The sequence below is a fragment of the Xyrauchen texanus genome, chromosome 2, assembly GCF_025860055.1.
Source record: "Xyrauchen texanus isolate HMW12.3.18 chromosome 2, RBS_HiC_50CHRs, whole genome shotgun sequence".
Classification (NCBI taxonomy): domain Eukaryota; kingdom Metazoa; phylum Chordata; class Actinopteri; order Cypriniformes; family Catostomidae; genus Xyrauchen; species Xyrauchen texanus.
This window is the reverse complement of record NC_068277.1, coordinates 41,202,547-41,219,065: the sequence shown is the minus strand read 5'-3', so window position 1 is coordinate 41,219,065 and position 16,519 is coordinate 41,202,547. Positions and strand designations below refer to the sequence as shown.

Sequence of the window (16,519 nt, the reverse complement as noted above, 5' to 3'; positions counted from 1 at the left end):
CTATTTCCCAAGGGAGGTTTATGAATGTGTAAGGAAAATTATGCTTTGTCTGGTGTCACAGAAAGGGGAGACAGGATGAAGCCCAGTCAACATTTTGACAGGACACCCTTAAATATTTAAAACAACAACAACAACAAGCCCCCATCCTCCTTCTGTAAACCCTTGCAATGTTTTTAATGATTTATTTATTCATTCATTCATATTCTGGGAGTGACAAATCCAGAAAACAAAAACATGATAGTGAACTGAAAGAAAAGATCTGTGAGCTCCAGATTTGTAAAAGCAGATTGCATGAATTGATTTGATCAAACGGTTTCAACGGTTTTTTTGCTCAGTATTTAGCCCGTTCCAAAGAAAGGTTTATTTTCTGCCATCTGGTGGACATTTTTTGAGCTGCATCTGTAACTATAGTATAGTTACCAAAACCTGCCATCTTTATTATGAAGGATATACTATAATACACACATTTCACACAAAGTACATTTTTTTGGTTCCCATTATGGATTTTTTTATTTCTGACGTTTTATTAAGTAAACCAATATATTTATAAGCCCCTGAAAAGTAGTTAGATTGTTGATATTCTGATAACACAAAGCCTACATTTTTATGGTTTATGTTATTAAAAATTGTAGGTTTAGTCTAGTGTAGTTATAGGTTTATATCATTTGGCTCTTTTCGGTTCAGTTATACATTAAAGGACCAGTATGCCATAACATTTAGAAAGAATGTGCATGTGAATGATCGCTTGTTGAATCTAAAAGTTGAAATTTTAATGATTTCATTCATTCAAACTAGTCTAAATTTTGTTATATTTTTCATTACCAGTGCTATTCCTCAGAAAATAACTGGCCCCCACTTAGTCATTCAGTTTTACAGTTAGTACAATGTAATGTCATTTACTGTGTTTGGTTGCAAAGTTCACTATGACAAAGTCACCAGCTGACAGAAATCAGTTGTTTTGGTCATTTCTTTCTTCTCATTCTGTCAAAAGTGTCATTTTCCTCTTTTCATATTATGACAGCATTAAAAGCATAATAGGAAAATAATGTAGAATATACAATGAAAAATAAATGGAAGCAGAAAAAGTGTTTTTTCTAATTAGGAATAAGATTAAATTAATGTTGCATGTCAACTAAATCATTCCAAAGGTATCTTTAGCTACTTATGCTGAAAAATCCCCAGCATGTATCAATATGTATTATTTGTATTATCTACAGTTGAAAGCAAAAGCTTTCTGAATATGCTTTAAAAACATTTAACACAAACAACTAAATTAAAGTCCTACTCTCAAATGCACATGTCAGGTTGTCAAATGCCTTCAACTTGATATCTGCTGTGTTAGTAATGCACACAGCAAAGAAACTAAATTTTTCACACAACTGTCATGACTTTGCTGTCTATAAAATATAGTTCTATAAAATTCAGAGCAAACAAACAATGAGGAAGAAGAACAACAACAACATGAAGAAGATGTGCAAAATGAGAAGAGGTAGAGTGGGTAAAGGAAGAGAAAATAGGAGGAAGAAGAGATGTGAAAAGTTGAGGTTTTCTCAACTCTTTCAGGGGTGAGTATTGTATTGAAAGAGTTGAGGAAAGACCACATGGAGATGGTGTAATGATGGTGATCAGAGAGAAAGAGGACAGCAGGGTGGAAGAGTAAAAAAGACAAAGAAGAGGCTCAAATGATTTGAATTTACTGTATCATATTATGAATAATGAAGTGTTCGGCCTAATGTGAGCAGATCTACAGTGACGTCAATCTCAACAAAAAAGAAGATGGAGAAATGCCATTCCTCTGCATGCCAGTCAATCAATGTGCACAATTACAGTACTATCTGTGCTTATTGTGCTGCCTTAGGTCCATACAATTTAGCAAGACTGCTATTTATTGTATATTGTTTATGGCATCCTCATGCCATATGCCTTTCTTGTTTCAGCAGAACACATTTGAAGAAAAATAGAAAAAATGTCTTAGCTCAGTAGGTCCTTAAATTGCAAGTGGATGGTGATCCGACCTTTGAAGCTCCAAAAAGAACAGACAGCCAGCATAAACATCATCCATACGTCTCCACTGGATAAATGAATGCCATCTAAAGAAAAATGATTGCTTTTGGTGTGAAAAAGATCAATATTTAAGTACTTTTTAATTTAAAAAACACAGCAGCAGTATGTGCGTGTGATGTAATTGCGTTGGCATGTTTATGCGAGAACAGACGCACGTGCACACACCCAGAAGAGCGGCACTGTTTAGAACAGTAAGAGGAATGCTGTACAGAAGCTCCATTGGTTTTGGTTTAGATTCAGTGTTGCCAGCTACTTTCAATGAAAAGTAGCTAAAGCCTGCTCAAAAAGTCGCTTGATGGCGTAATGCGTTAATTAGAAAATTCATAACGCCATTGCGTCATATTTTCATTCAGCCAGTGTCAGCCCTTTACATCTGTTATTAAATAATACAGATTAGTGATTGGTCCTTGGCAAATCTGTTTGCACATGCGCAGCTCATTCACATCTTTGTCAGGTGCCGTGTCATCAACTGAATGGTAGTTAAGGTTTGTACAAAAAGTCGCTAGATTTGTTGCTAGGTGCTTTTAAGAAAAAAAGTCACTAAAGGGATATGAAAAGTCACTAAATCTAGTGACAAAATCTCTAAGTTGGCAACAGTGTTTAGATCTGTAGTTTGTTTACTCACAATGGTGCATTTCTGTGTTCATCCTGGTTGTCTCAAATGAGAGAAAAACCTGAGATTACACCCAAACATGCCAACACAAATACATCACACAAGAGACCACGTGAACTCTGCCCTCTCAAGAATGCGTATGCTGCTGCTGAACATAAGTGATGATTTATAGTTAAAAAGGAATTAAATATAGATATTTTTGGGGCCAAAAGCGAGTGTTTCGCATTGGAAGACATTAATCAAACAAGTGAAGCCATATGGATCACATTTATGCTGACTGTATGCTCTTTTTGGAGCTCCAAATGGTCATATCACCATCCACTTGCATTTTAAGGACCTAATGAGCGAAGATATATATTTTTATATTTATTCAAATATGTTCTGTTGAAGAAAGTCATATACTTCTGGGATGGCATGAGGCTGAGTAAATCATAAAAGAATGTTAATTTTTGGGTGAACTAACCCTTTAAAGGTTCCTATAAAGATCCATATTTCCTCTGCATCAAATTATATATTATATAAAACACCACTGGGTGTTACGAATCAGACAAGGAGTGAGGATCTACATGCAGTTTTATTGAAAATTAACAAAGACAAACGACTGGTAAACACAGGAACAAACAAAACATCCATGATGGGAAACCAAAATATAAACAAGAGGAACAAAATATAAACAACAGGAACATCCACGAAGGGTAAAAGATACACAAGAGGAACGTCCACGAAGGGATCGGGCAGGAACGGGCAGGAACGGGCAGGAACGGGCAGGAACGGGCAGGAACGGGCAGGAACGGGCAGGAACGGGCAGGAACGGGCAGGAACGGGCAGGAACGGGCATTACCTTAACATTTAACAACAGACAAAGACTGAACAAACAACAGGGCTTAAATACACAGGGATAATGATTAACAGGTGAGAGCATTCAAGCTGGCAGTGATGAGGGCAGGGAATTGTGGGAAGTGTAGTCTGGGAGAAATGGCAAGGGAGAAACACGGGGCAGACAACAGTGAATCGTGACACTGGGAGTAGCTAGGGAAGTTTGGTGTTGCAGACACATGTCGTATGATTTTCTGTAAATGTACAGTGAATGTGAGGAACTTCTGTTCATTTCAGAGTAAAATATGAGGATGGGCAAGTTGACCCAGTGGATCAAACATTGATTTCTTTTTCTTATACATAAAATAATTATACATATTATTTCAATTCTCTCACTGTAATTGTTTATTTTTTTTACATCGTGTAATACTTCACCATTTATTTATCTTTTCAAACAAATCATGACATGAAAGAGGAAAAGCTGACACTTCAGAGAATGAAAGCTCTGATGAACTGAGAAGTGTTCTAGACAACTAAGATCTGTTAAAGCAAATTTAGTAATCACTTGCAGGAAATATATTTACAGTAGCTTGTGTTGAAAAACTTGAGGGTGATGAAATGAGCTTACTTACTTTTCATTTCATATGAAGTGTTACATGGATCTTTAAAACCCAACAAAATAATTTTTGCTTTTACTAACTAAAATAAATTACACTTGGTTAATATTTTGTTATCTAATGCCATGATATTCATAAGTTTCTTAATACTTTCTGGGGCATGGGTCTGGGTAGCTCAGCAAGTATTGACACTGATTACCACCCCTGGAGTCACGGGTTTGAATCCAGGGTGTGCTGAGTGATTCCAGCCTGGTCTACTAAGCAACCAAATTGACCCGGTTGCTAGGGAGGGTAGAGTCACATAGGGTAACCTCCTCGTGGTCGCTATAATGCCGTTCTCGCTCTCGGTGGGGCACGTGGTGAGTTGTGCATGGATGCCGCGGTGAATAGCATGAAGCCTCCACACTGGCTAGGTCTCTGCAGTAACACACTCAACAAGCCACGGGATAAGATGCGTATATTGACAGTCTCAGTCACGGAGGCAACTGAGATTCATCCTCCGCCACCCGGATTGAGGCGAGTCACTACGCCACCATGGAGATTCCAAATTGCTGAGAAAATACCGGGGTCACTGTATATTAGCAGGCAGTGTGTTGATGTGCTAAGCATAAAGAAGTGGATTAAGTGGCCATTTTTTTATTTATTCTAGAAATGTGTCATTTGTCACTTATCTAAAATGATTCACATTGAAAGGACAGTCTTTTTGGATCGATCTGGAGTCAAGTGCTTTTATCAAGGGCACAATGGTAATAGATTATGGATCATCACATTTGGGGTTTGAACCTGCTAATTCTCAGGCTTTCAACAAAGACATTATAATTTCAGTTTAGAGCTATACAGTCCAACAAATAACGCAGTATTTAAAAACTAACACACCTTGTGTTTCAAGCAATATTACAGCAAAAACAGAGAATATCAGATCTTAAAAATGTATTTCATCAGACTCTCTGTGGGTGTGTTGGGAGGTTAGCAAGTGTTGAAATAAGTTATAAATAAGACTGGAAATACGAACATGGTTATTTTGGAGGAGATTGACCAAACACAGCACACTAGCCATGCATAACCAGGGTATCAATTTAAACTACACCAGCTTGCCAAAAGCTAACCTGGTCTCCAGTGGTCTGCTGGGAATCTTCTTTTTGGAGTTTCTGGTAATGTTGCGGTTATTCTTTTCATAGTTCTGCATTTCAAAAATGCACCATTCATCTGATGCTAAACCTGGCAGCTGCAGACATCTTGTGTTTGAAAACCCTGCCTGTGTGGATCTATAGTGAATTAAACAGCATTGATCAATCAACCTGCAAGTTTTTCACAGCACTCGTCTACTGCAGTATGTACTCAAGTGTAATAACAGTTACGATGCTGAGTGTGCATCGATGTTTTTGGATTCGACATCCACACAAATGGTCCAAATTGGGCAAAAGAAGAGAGAGGGCACTGCTCTTCACCAGCTGGGCTTTAGCACTGCTATTCTCCTATCCTGGTGTACTTGCACAAGAGACAATTGAAAGAGCATCTCACAGTATGTGAAAGAAACTTGAATTCAAAAGCTAGACTTATTGTTGCTACTCTGGAGACGTTGCTTGGATTTTTTCTTCCTTTCACAATCACGTTGACTTCATATTATTAAAAGTCAGAAGGTGATATTAAAGTTTCAATATTATCAGGTGCAATGGTGGACCAACATTGTGCTTTTTCTGCACCTTTGTTATTGAAAAGATGTTTCCAATAGATGGCAGCAAAGAGATACTGCTACTATTACACACATCTCTTGGAGGTAGGAAGAATGCTTTCTTTGTATATGTAAGGTATAATGTAGTCAGCCAGTTGTTATGCCAAAATAACCTCCTTCAGGGTGATACAAGACCTCTCTGCTTTGCTTTTTCATGCTTATTACATGGCTACTTACCAAATAAATAAATGGAAAGGAAACAATGGTGAGTTAAAATTATTTTATTAGCTTACCTCTAGAGATGATGTAATGTCAACAAACTCAAAAATTCTAAAAACACTGTAAAAATTATACTTTTAACAACTTTACAGCTCAAATAGCACACAGGTTTTAACAGAAGAATTAGAGTGCTTTTATAACATAATAAGCTCCACATTTCCATCTTTCAGCCCTACAAAAACTGGCTCCATTCACTTCCATTGTAAGTGCCTCACTGTAACTTTGATTTCTTTGATAGGGCAAATCTAAATAATTTTTGTGGTAATCAACATTATGCTACAAATGCTCTCGATTGAACTTGTATTGAACACTGAATAGTTCTTTAATCCCTACTTGTGCGGTTGTTTCAAACGTGACTGCTAGATGGCACCATTGACCAATCAGAATCAAGTATTCAGAGACCCGTGTTATAAATAAATGTAACTTCCCTTTTCTTTATACACCAGAGAAACAAGTGTGAAATTTTTCTACTTTCCATCTGTTATTCCTCCAGCAAGATCATAATGCAAGCGATCAACAACACTCGATCAAACGCTACTCACTGGACTCCTGAGAGTAAGACAAGCAGTGCCATTTTAGGAATATGCATGATACTGGGCATCCCGGGAAATGTGGCTGTCATAGTGGTCATATCTACGCACATGAAGAAGAAAAGCTACACTTTACGACTGATGCTAAATTTGGCTGTGTCTGACATCATAAGCCTGCTCACTATGCCACTGTGGATCAATAACCAGTTGAATGGCTGGAATCTCAGTAAAGGCACCTGCAGACTCTTCATCATTGTCCTCTACATTAGTATAGTGTCCAACATTCTGACAGTCACACTGATGAGTGTTCAACGTTACCTGCAGGTTTTGTGTCCTCACCGATGGGCCAGACTGGGCAGGAGAAGAGAAAAGTCTCTACTGGTTAGTCTGTGGGCACTATCGTTTCTCATTGCTGGACCATATTCGACAATATATGATGTTGTAGAAGAAGGATGTGAGATTTCCCTATCGTCAGATGCTGAGAGGTTATTAGTTTTGGGTTTTGAGACGTTACTATGCTTTATTGTTCCATTCTTCACAATGGCAATCTTTTACTTCTGTCTCCATAAGAAAGTAAACCAGACTGCATACTTTAGAAACCAAAGGATGACCAGGGTTGTGACCTGCATTTTGGTAGTTTTCTTTGTTCTGTGGATCCCTTACCATATTTTAAATCTTGTTGAGATTGCTGCCATAGCATTGAAGTTATCCTACCAGGACACATCCAAGAGGCTACTTGACTTGGTATGGCGTAACAGACACATTGTTGAGGGCTTTGCTTCTTTTAACACTTGCGTGAACCCTTATCTGTATGCATTTTCCTTTAAAAGTCTTCATCAAAGGGCTAAACAGACAAAAACAGACAACGATGGGACAAAGTGCTCCACTGAAATCTAATGATGCAATGAAATCTAAACTTTTGCTTGAATGTTGAGTCCGTGTAGAGTTAAGATGTTCTTTTACTGTTGTATTACCAGCCAAACAGACACATGATTACAATTAAAAGACTTTGTCAAGGTTGTATATTACTGGCTAAAATATATCAAAAGGCATTACCTGGACATATTTATTTATAAAATAAGCATTTGTGTTTAGTGTGTATTTAGCATGATAACATATCTGTCAGATGGAGCTGTTGTGTTGACAAAATCAAAACCATGCTTGTATGTCTGTATGATTTATTTCTTCAGTACACTATACATTTATGTTATAGTCTCTATTGCTGACATAATCTCACTGGGTGCATAAAGACATGTGTAAATTATTCTATAAAATGTAACTCTATTAATATCACAAAATGGATGTGGCTGAAACAAAAGACAGTGTTTTAGAAGGAAGTCCATTGCCGAAAGTATAGAAGGAACTAATAATGTCTGTTTTCCAAAGGTATTATTAGATTTTAGTTTCAATTTCATTATTACTACTAAGTACAGTAATCACAATTGCACACACATAAAACACAAGTAATCACCCATAGCAATTATGTCTGATATCAAGTTATGAAAAAACACATGGAAAGTTAGTTTTTTGTAATCATTGTAAAAATGTTTAAACACAATGTTCTCTAGCTCTCTCACCACCAATTTCTGTCAAACAAGGAAGTTACACAGGCAACATTGTTTAGAAACTACAGTAGATGATGTGAATCTGGTCTGTTTCCTTGAAGCAGTCCAGTCCATATTTATCATCAAATTATTAAGTTCCTGTCAAGATACAGCTAAAAGTTTTACTTCTCTAAAAAGGAAAACAACCCCTCTCTTGCTTTGCATCTAAATATGTTACCAAAAAAAGCCAGGCAGGTTGGATGTGCAGACACAGGTATAACTATAAAAAAAATAGTGGAATACTGAGAAATAAGATTTTAGTAATTTTTAAAAATGTTATTGTTATGTTACTCTTAACAAATTCACTACTTAAAAGTAATTGACTGAGAGAAGATTTTAAAATATACATATACTCATCAGTTTCACCGCTCTGTCATTTTATATTAGATCATTAAGAGAAAGTTAAGAAGATTTTTTTTTTCACCTAGCGGAGGCATGATGGGCATTGGGGAATCGGTCTCTCAGAGCCTCGCCCGGTTGCCCGACTTCCTGGCCTGCTTTCAGCACGGTTGCCCCGTCAACATTTTTGCAGAGGAGTTCGGCCTCCGGGCGGGGTGTTGATAAGACCGTCCTCAAGCTTATTTTGGTGGCAGGTCTGGACAAGCCCATCTGTCCAGAGGAGCTGAGGTCATTTTTTCAGTCGCCATTTTGGGATTTGGTAATTGCCACAGTGCTTACCAAATGCAGTGGCCACAGAGAGAACATTTTTAAATATCCATATGTGTCTCAATGTAGTGCAATTTGTCATTTTATATTAGTTCATTAAGAGAACTTTAAGAAGTTTTTTTTTTTTACAAACACCAGAGAAACAAATATAAAGCAAGACGAGATTGATAAGAGGCTGTAGATCCTATATGATTTTGTGCAAGCATGTGGCATAAACCAGTTTTGTAGGATTGTCTTTTTGGTGGATGTAAAACCAGCAAAAAGCATGTTCCTTTGAATTAACTTTAGAGAGAGATTTAATAAAACCCCTTTCATTGCCATCCTGCATCTTGGGTCCTTCTTCAAAATTCATGACAGGAGGGATAGCTAAATAATTAAACATACAACATAAATATTGTTGATAGGCTTTAAAACGGATTTGGTCAAATTTATCTCACACCACCATTAACCATTCAATTGACTAAATTCTTTAATTATAATTAGATGGACAGAAGTATCAAAATTATTTGGAGACAACAAAATGTCTTCAGCATACAAAGACATGAAATAATTGTCATTGTGGATCTTAAAGGGGGAGACATTAGATTACCTAATCGCTTGTACTTAGGCAGTGGTTCCCAAATTTTTACAATGGCGTACCCCTCCAAACATTCAATGTCCTTTCACGTACCCCCTCTCTAATGCATAGATAACATTTACACAAGGTATTTTGAAAATATGTATATTTAACACAATTATCTTTGTAAAACAACAGCCTTTTATTAAACATGTTATATTTCTGCATGTTTTTTTTTCATGTTATATTAATCATATACATATTGAATAAATGGCTTACTGACTGAGATGGGTATGCTAGATATGATATTTACTGCATAAATTGAACCCCCCCCATCCCATCATGTCACGTGCACGCTTCAATATGTCTGATGTCTGATGAATATGATGTCTGACTGCTGTCATCAAAGCTTATGAACTCCCTACACAACTAACCTTTAATACAAATTACATTTTAAACTGTGGAAAAAAAACAATAAACAGACAAACTAAAATTGTGGACGATTGCCATGTGCAAGTCTGGTAAAACAGTGAAGTATCAATTTTACTTGCTATCACTAAGCTACATCAGCTAGCAGTGTGCTGGGCTGGGCTGGTGAAAAAATAAACGTGTGACGCATGAGTAGATGCATTTTTTTAACCACAAAAGATAGGGTTATTTCATTGCATATTTATCTGACCTTCTAGAGAAAAACATGAACTGGGTTTGAATGTTATTTTAGACCTTGATGAAATTAAAAGAACGGTAAATCTCAGAATTGTTTTCGCATACCCCATTGTCATCTCACGTACCCCCAGGGGTATGCATACCCCAGTTTGTGAAACACTGTACTAAGGGTCCGAGGGATAAACAAAATAAAAAGGAGACAGCATTGTCTAGTTTCACACTTTAGAGGGAAGGAAGTAGAGATCAAACTGCCAGTTAACACTGATGCTGAAGTTGTGTTAGATGTTATATATATGCATTTGGCAGACGCTTTTATCCAAAGCGACTTACAGTGCAATTATTACAGGGACAATCCCCCCAGGGCAACCTGGAGTTAAGGGCCTTGCTCAAGGACACAATGGTGGTGGCCATGGGGTTAGAACCTGTGACCTTCTGATTAACAGCCCTGTGCTTTAGCCACTACGCCACCACCACTCCACCTACTTCACTTCCTCATCTTTATTGTTCCCCGGTTGTGTCTTCTCGTTTGCCCTTTGTGTGTTTAAGCCCTTATGTTTGCCAGGGTCTTTTGTCAAGTATTGAGATTGTGATCCTGTAACATTAGGCTCGTTTGAGATGCCAAACACCTCACCTTGAAAGTAGACGAGAGTAGGTGGCTGTGATCAGTGGAGGAGTGAAATAAGTGCTGTCAAGTAGGACAGTTCTCACTACTCAGCCACCACGAGATCAAAGGTAGATATCGCGTGATTCTTGTTCATGCGCTGTTGCTGATTAAGTGGATGAATTTAAATTATGTTGCATTTAAATGAAAATAAATATGACGAACAAGACACCCAATGTACCTGTTTTTTAATGTACCCCATAAGACTTATCTTTCAATACATAATTACACTGTCAAAGTCTTGGAAATGTTCACACGTAATGTATACACATAGAAACATGATTTAAGAGTTGAAAATCAAACAAAGCATCATGGTTATTTAAGACAATGAGCATTAAGCTGTAACCTGCATGTGCCTGCTGGTGATCACACAGAAATTGCTCATCTCAAACGAGCCTGTAGTCTTGGTTTGTTCTTGGATTGGTGTACACAATGCGAGTTCTGACTCTTGGGAGATTGTGAGCCCCTGCACATGTTACAAGTCAATACATCTGATAATTGTACAAATGCAGTGGTACACCTGACTTCACGACCTGGTGAATTCCAAAGCAATCACATGAATTGTCACGCTATTTATCATCATAGAACATAAATCCAGAGGAGATTACTTTAATTCCATTTTTCAGTAATAGCTTTCGATTTAGAAAAAAAAAAAAAAAAAAAAGACTGGCATGGCCAGGGGCTGTGTTAACTGAAAACTCTCCATGTTTTAAAATTATTTAGAAAAATGATGGATAATTATTCCAATGGTGTCCGATGTTATACAGATTTGGATTTTGAGGGAATGCTGCCTGATTTTATGACTGCATACATCAGTCAAGTCAATCATTACGTAAATGTGCTGCTGTTACTAGATAATGAGGTACAAAGAAAAACAATATTAGAAAGAAAGGTGCAACATTTTAGAAAGGCACCGTTTTTGCTAATTGTGGATTTATTCTAAGCACACACACTACATTTTAAGCATTTTTTTATATATATTTTAGTGTGGTACCTGTGCTACTGTGCTTAAGATGTGCTTGCCTTTTTCTTATCTGCCAATGCATGTTGAAATCAGACATACTGAAGAGGATCCATGAAGTCTTGTCCATGTGAATGCACTTAAATGCCGCACGCAGCCGGTTAAGTTTAAAAATCTTGCTTTAGAGCTGTGGTTGATTGACAGGTAGACTCGTGCTTGGGGAGTCAAACTATCTTTCACTATTCACTATTGTGTTTTATATACCATTAGAATGGATGCGACATGCCCCTGGATGTAGCCCTAGAACTGACAGATAAAATAGATCATGTTGGAAATTTTACAACTCAACCTAAGTAACACATGTTTTAGCACAATCTCTGGTATGGCAAAGGATTTGTTTGAAGAGCAGAAAGCAGCATAGCCTTTTTGTAGAATCCTTCTTATTGTGGTGATGTGGTCATGAATAATACAGAAAAAATACAGCGGTAACAAGCCTATTTTCTCCAAATGTGTAAAAGCTTCATAAACACTCTTTTTTTTATAGCTCATGATTGGTCAACTTCAGGTAGATCACCAAATCGGAGCATTCAACTACACACACACCTCACAAATTCAAGCCAACAGTGCCAGAACTGTGTCGATATGTTTAAAAATTATTGGGAGGTCGTAACTGCTTGTAAGTTGCTTTGCAAAGTCAAGTACATGAAGAAGTTGACACGTATTATCAGATGCGAGACTCCTTTATAATGCCAGTTTGGTCCTTATTAAGTGTTGTATGACATTCTCAAGATGAAGGGCAAGAGCTTTAGCGTACACTCACCTAAAGGATTATTAGGAACACCTGTTCAATTTCTCATTAATGCAATTATCTAATCAACCAATCCCATGGCAGTTGCTTCAATGCATTTAGGGGTGTGGTCCTGGTCAAGACAATCTCCTGAACTCCAAACTGAATGTCAGAATGGGAAAGAAAGGTGATTTAAGCAATTTTGAGCGTGGCATGGTTGTTGGTGCCAGACGGGCCGGTCTGATTTTCACGCACAACCATTTCTAGGGTTTACAAAGAATGGTGTGAAAAGGGAAAAACATCCAGTATGCGGCAGTCCTGTGGGCGAAAATGCCTTGTTGATGCTAGAGGTCAGAGGAGAATGGGCCGACTGATTCAAGCTGATAGAAGAGCAACTTTGCCTGAAATAACCACTCGTTACAACCGAGGTATGCAGCAAAGCATTTGTGAAGCCACAACACGCACAACCTTGAGGTGGATGGGCTACAACAGCAGAAGACCCCACCGGGTACCACTCATCTCCACTACAAATAGGAAAAAGAGGCTACAATTTGCAAGAGCTCACCAAAATTGGACAGTTGAAGACTGGAAAAATGTTGCCTGGTCTGATGAGTCTCGATTTCTGTTGAGACATTCAGATGGTAGAGTCAGAATTTGGCGTAAACAGAATGAGAACATGGATCCATCATGCCTTGTTACCACTGTGCAGGCTGATGGTGGTGGTGTAATGGTGTGGGGGATGTTTTTCACTTTAGGCCCCTTAGTGCCAATTGGGCATCGTTTAAATGCCACGGCCTACCTGAACATTGTTTCTGACCATGTCCATCCCTTTATGGCCACCATGTACCCATCCTCTGATGGCTACTTCCAGCAGGATAATGCACCATGTCACAAAGCTCGAATCATTTCAAATTGGTTTCTTGAACATGACAATGAGTTCACTGTACTAAAATGGCCCCCACAGTCACCAGATCTCAACCCAATAGAGCATCTTTGGGATGTGGTGGAACGGGAGCTTCGTGTCCTGGATGTGCATCTCACAAATGTCCATCAACTGCAAGATGCTATCCTGTCAATATGGGCCAACATTTCTAAAGAATGCTTTCAGCACCTTGTTGAATCAATGCCACGTAGAATTAAGGCAGTTCTGAAGGTGAAAGGGGGTCAAACACAGTATTAGTATGGTGTTCCTAATAATCCTTTAGTTGAGTGTATAACTTTAAACCAAATGAGATAAGAGATGTTGGCCTCTAACTAAAACATTCTAGAGGATCCTTTCCCTTTTTATTTTTTAAATGCCTCTAATATCGCTATGAAATGTTCCAGATTAAATTTTAAAGTTGAAGGAATCAAACATAAGTGGGCCCACAAGGTCCTAGAGTACAACTCAGAAGGGAGGTCATCTAAACCAGGCGATTTGTCCTTCTGAAGCCATATAAGTGCTATTTGAAGCTCATCTCACCTCAGTGTCTAAAGAATCCATGTATGTCTGTGAAATACAGGGCAGATCTAATTTATTCACGTACTCCTTGCATAAATACACATCTAAATTGGTTTCGGCTTTATATAGATTTGTGTAAAATATATCATTAATAGTTTTAGGATCTGAGATGACCTGATTATCAGATTATCTTAGTTTCACATTCCTTTAGCCTAAGGGCCAATAAGCAACTGGGCTGCTCCGATTCAAAATAAACATTTCTGTCTGGTCCTGAGTAGATTAAATTCAGCCTTCGATAGAGAGAGTATGTTATATGGTTATCAGACAAGTTTTGTTTTTGTAAATTTTCTAGCGACTGTACAGTACTTTACATTCTAACTTAATCATTACTTTAACATGGCTATAGGAGAAGGATGATGATCTTCAATGAATATGTTCAGTAACTTAGATGACTGATTAGTTGTTGCATCAGTGTTAGATTGATCAAGTATAGGGTTTAAGATGGCATTTATATAGCCATGATGATGTAATACCAACAAACCCTAAAACGATTGTAAAAATGACTATTTAAACAACTTTACAGCTCAAATAATAAACAATATTTAACAGAACAATTAATGCAAGTGCTTTTATACAATTTTAAGCTTCACATTTCTTTGATTAAACCCTCCAAAGATGGGCCACATTCACTATAATTTCCCTCATTCACTTCCATTGTAAGTGCCTCACTGTAACACAGATTTTTGCTTGAGGGACGAGTTGAAATTAGATTTTGTGATAATCAATATTATTCAACAAATGCTGATGATTGAGATTTATTATATTGAACCCAGAACATTCCTTTAAATGTTGAGATGTGGGGATTGTGTTTTTAATTTTAGGTTCCAACGTTGTGAATTTTGTGTTAAAATGTGTACCTGACATGACAAGCCTTCTCATAATTACACATGCAATATGAAATTATATGGATAGAACAGGCTATGTGGAATTTGCACATTAATAAAAGTTCAAATCTGGTTAAATAGTGAAAGACAAAATATAAAACAAAAATGTGTATACCCCTTTTGTTTTAGGCCTATATGTTTTGACACCCCTTTCAGAATGTATGCAAAGATAAAAGATTATATATTTTATGTAGTACTGCCCTTCAAAAGCTACATTACACAAAATGTACTGTAACTTACACAAATCATCCTGTTCAAAAGTTTGCATCCCCTTTGTTCTTGTGTTGCCTTCTTGAGCATCAATGAATGTTTGCACTTTTTGTAATAGTTGTGTGTGTCCATCAATTGTCCTAAGTGTCAAAAGCTGGATGTCTATATCATTTAGCCACTGTTGGGAAGAACCCAAAAGTGCAGAAGATGCTGGGAAACCAAAGAATGTACACTATTTTTCTTAAGAAAAGTGGGCAGCTTCACAGCTCAGGACAAAGCAGGGACTCATGAACAATTATTACACAAACAGTCATTAATCATATTGAAAGCAACACCACATATTAAAGGGTTTGCTCTCGTGCCAGTAGCTCTAAAGCTCACGTGCAGTCTGTCTTATGAACACACACAGGAGATCAACAGTCGGTGAAGAGCTTCACTTAATAATACATCAGATTTCAGTTTGTTTCTCACCAAACCTTATCATATTCCTTCAGAACTAGACATGAGTTGCATACAATAATTTGTTAGACTTCTGATTTATACTTTTGCATTCTTTTGAAGCTTGAAGAAGTGGTCACCATAAACTGCCATTGTGTGACATGCCTGACTCAGTCACACCAGTTCTGTCTGGAGGAATGGGCGAAAATTCCAGCAACTTATTGTGAGAAGCTTGTGGAAGGCTACCCAAAACATTTGACCCAAGTTAAACAATTTAAAGGCAATGCTACCAAATACTAACAAAGTGTATGTAAACTTCTGAACCACTGGAAATGTGATGAAAGAAAGAAAATCTGAAAGAAATAATTCTCTTTACTATTATTCTGACATTTCACATTCTTAAAATAAAGTAGTGATCCAAACTAATCTCAGACAGGGAAAGTTTTCTATGATTAAATGTCAGGAATTGTGAAAAATTGAGTTTAAATGTATTTGGCTAAGGTCTATGTAAACTTCGTCTTCAACTGTATATTTCACATTTCTAAATATTTATGATAATTTTGCTTGTAAAATAGTTTTTTTTAGTAAAAGAACCAAATATAAACTCCATCTTATAATCTTGACATCTATTCAAAGCTTATTTTGCCTCAGGGCCAGAGACGGATTCATCAGTCCATCAATATGGTCTCCACTTTTAATATATTTTTGAGTTGAACAGAGCTTCTCTAGTCATCCCTCAGGAGAACTGTTGAGATTTCTGATCTCTTCTTTATAAGTGGAGGTTCATGGCTGCAGCCAGAATAATAAACAAGGATCTTAGTCCACTCACTCGGAAAAACAAGACTTCTGAGCTTCTCCTATGGGATTTAAACCAATAACTGCATCTATCCAACAGGAGACTCTTTTACTGTATATTAATGCCAAAATTTTTAGTTTTTTTAATACAGCTGAAACAAAGAGATAGAAAAGTGCAATATACAAGTTAAAACATGGA

The 16,519-nt window shown here is 37.3% G+C and overlaps 1 protein-coding gene across 1 annotated transcript; it reads left to right on the top strand.

Annotated features, from left to right (window-relative positions):
• The first annotated feature begins 6,564 nt into the window (after positions 1–6,564).
• On the top strand, positions 6,565–7,488 carry LOC127655365 (leukotriene B4 receptor 1-like). The gene has a single exon (XM_052143144.1). It carries the CDS (start codon positions 6,565–6,567, stop codon positions 7,486–7,488), a length of 924 nt encoding a protein of 307 aa, XP_051999104.1.
• Positions 7,489–16,519: the final 9,031 nt, after the last annotated feature.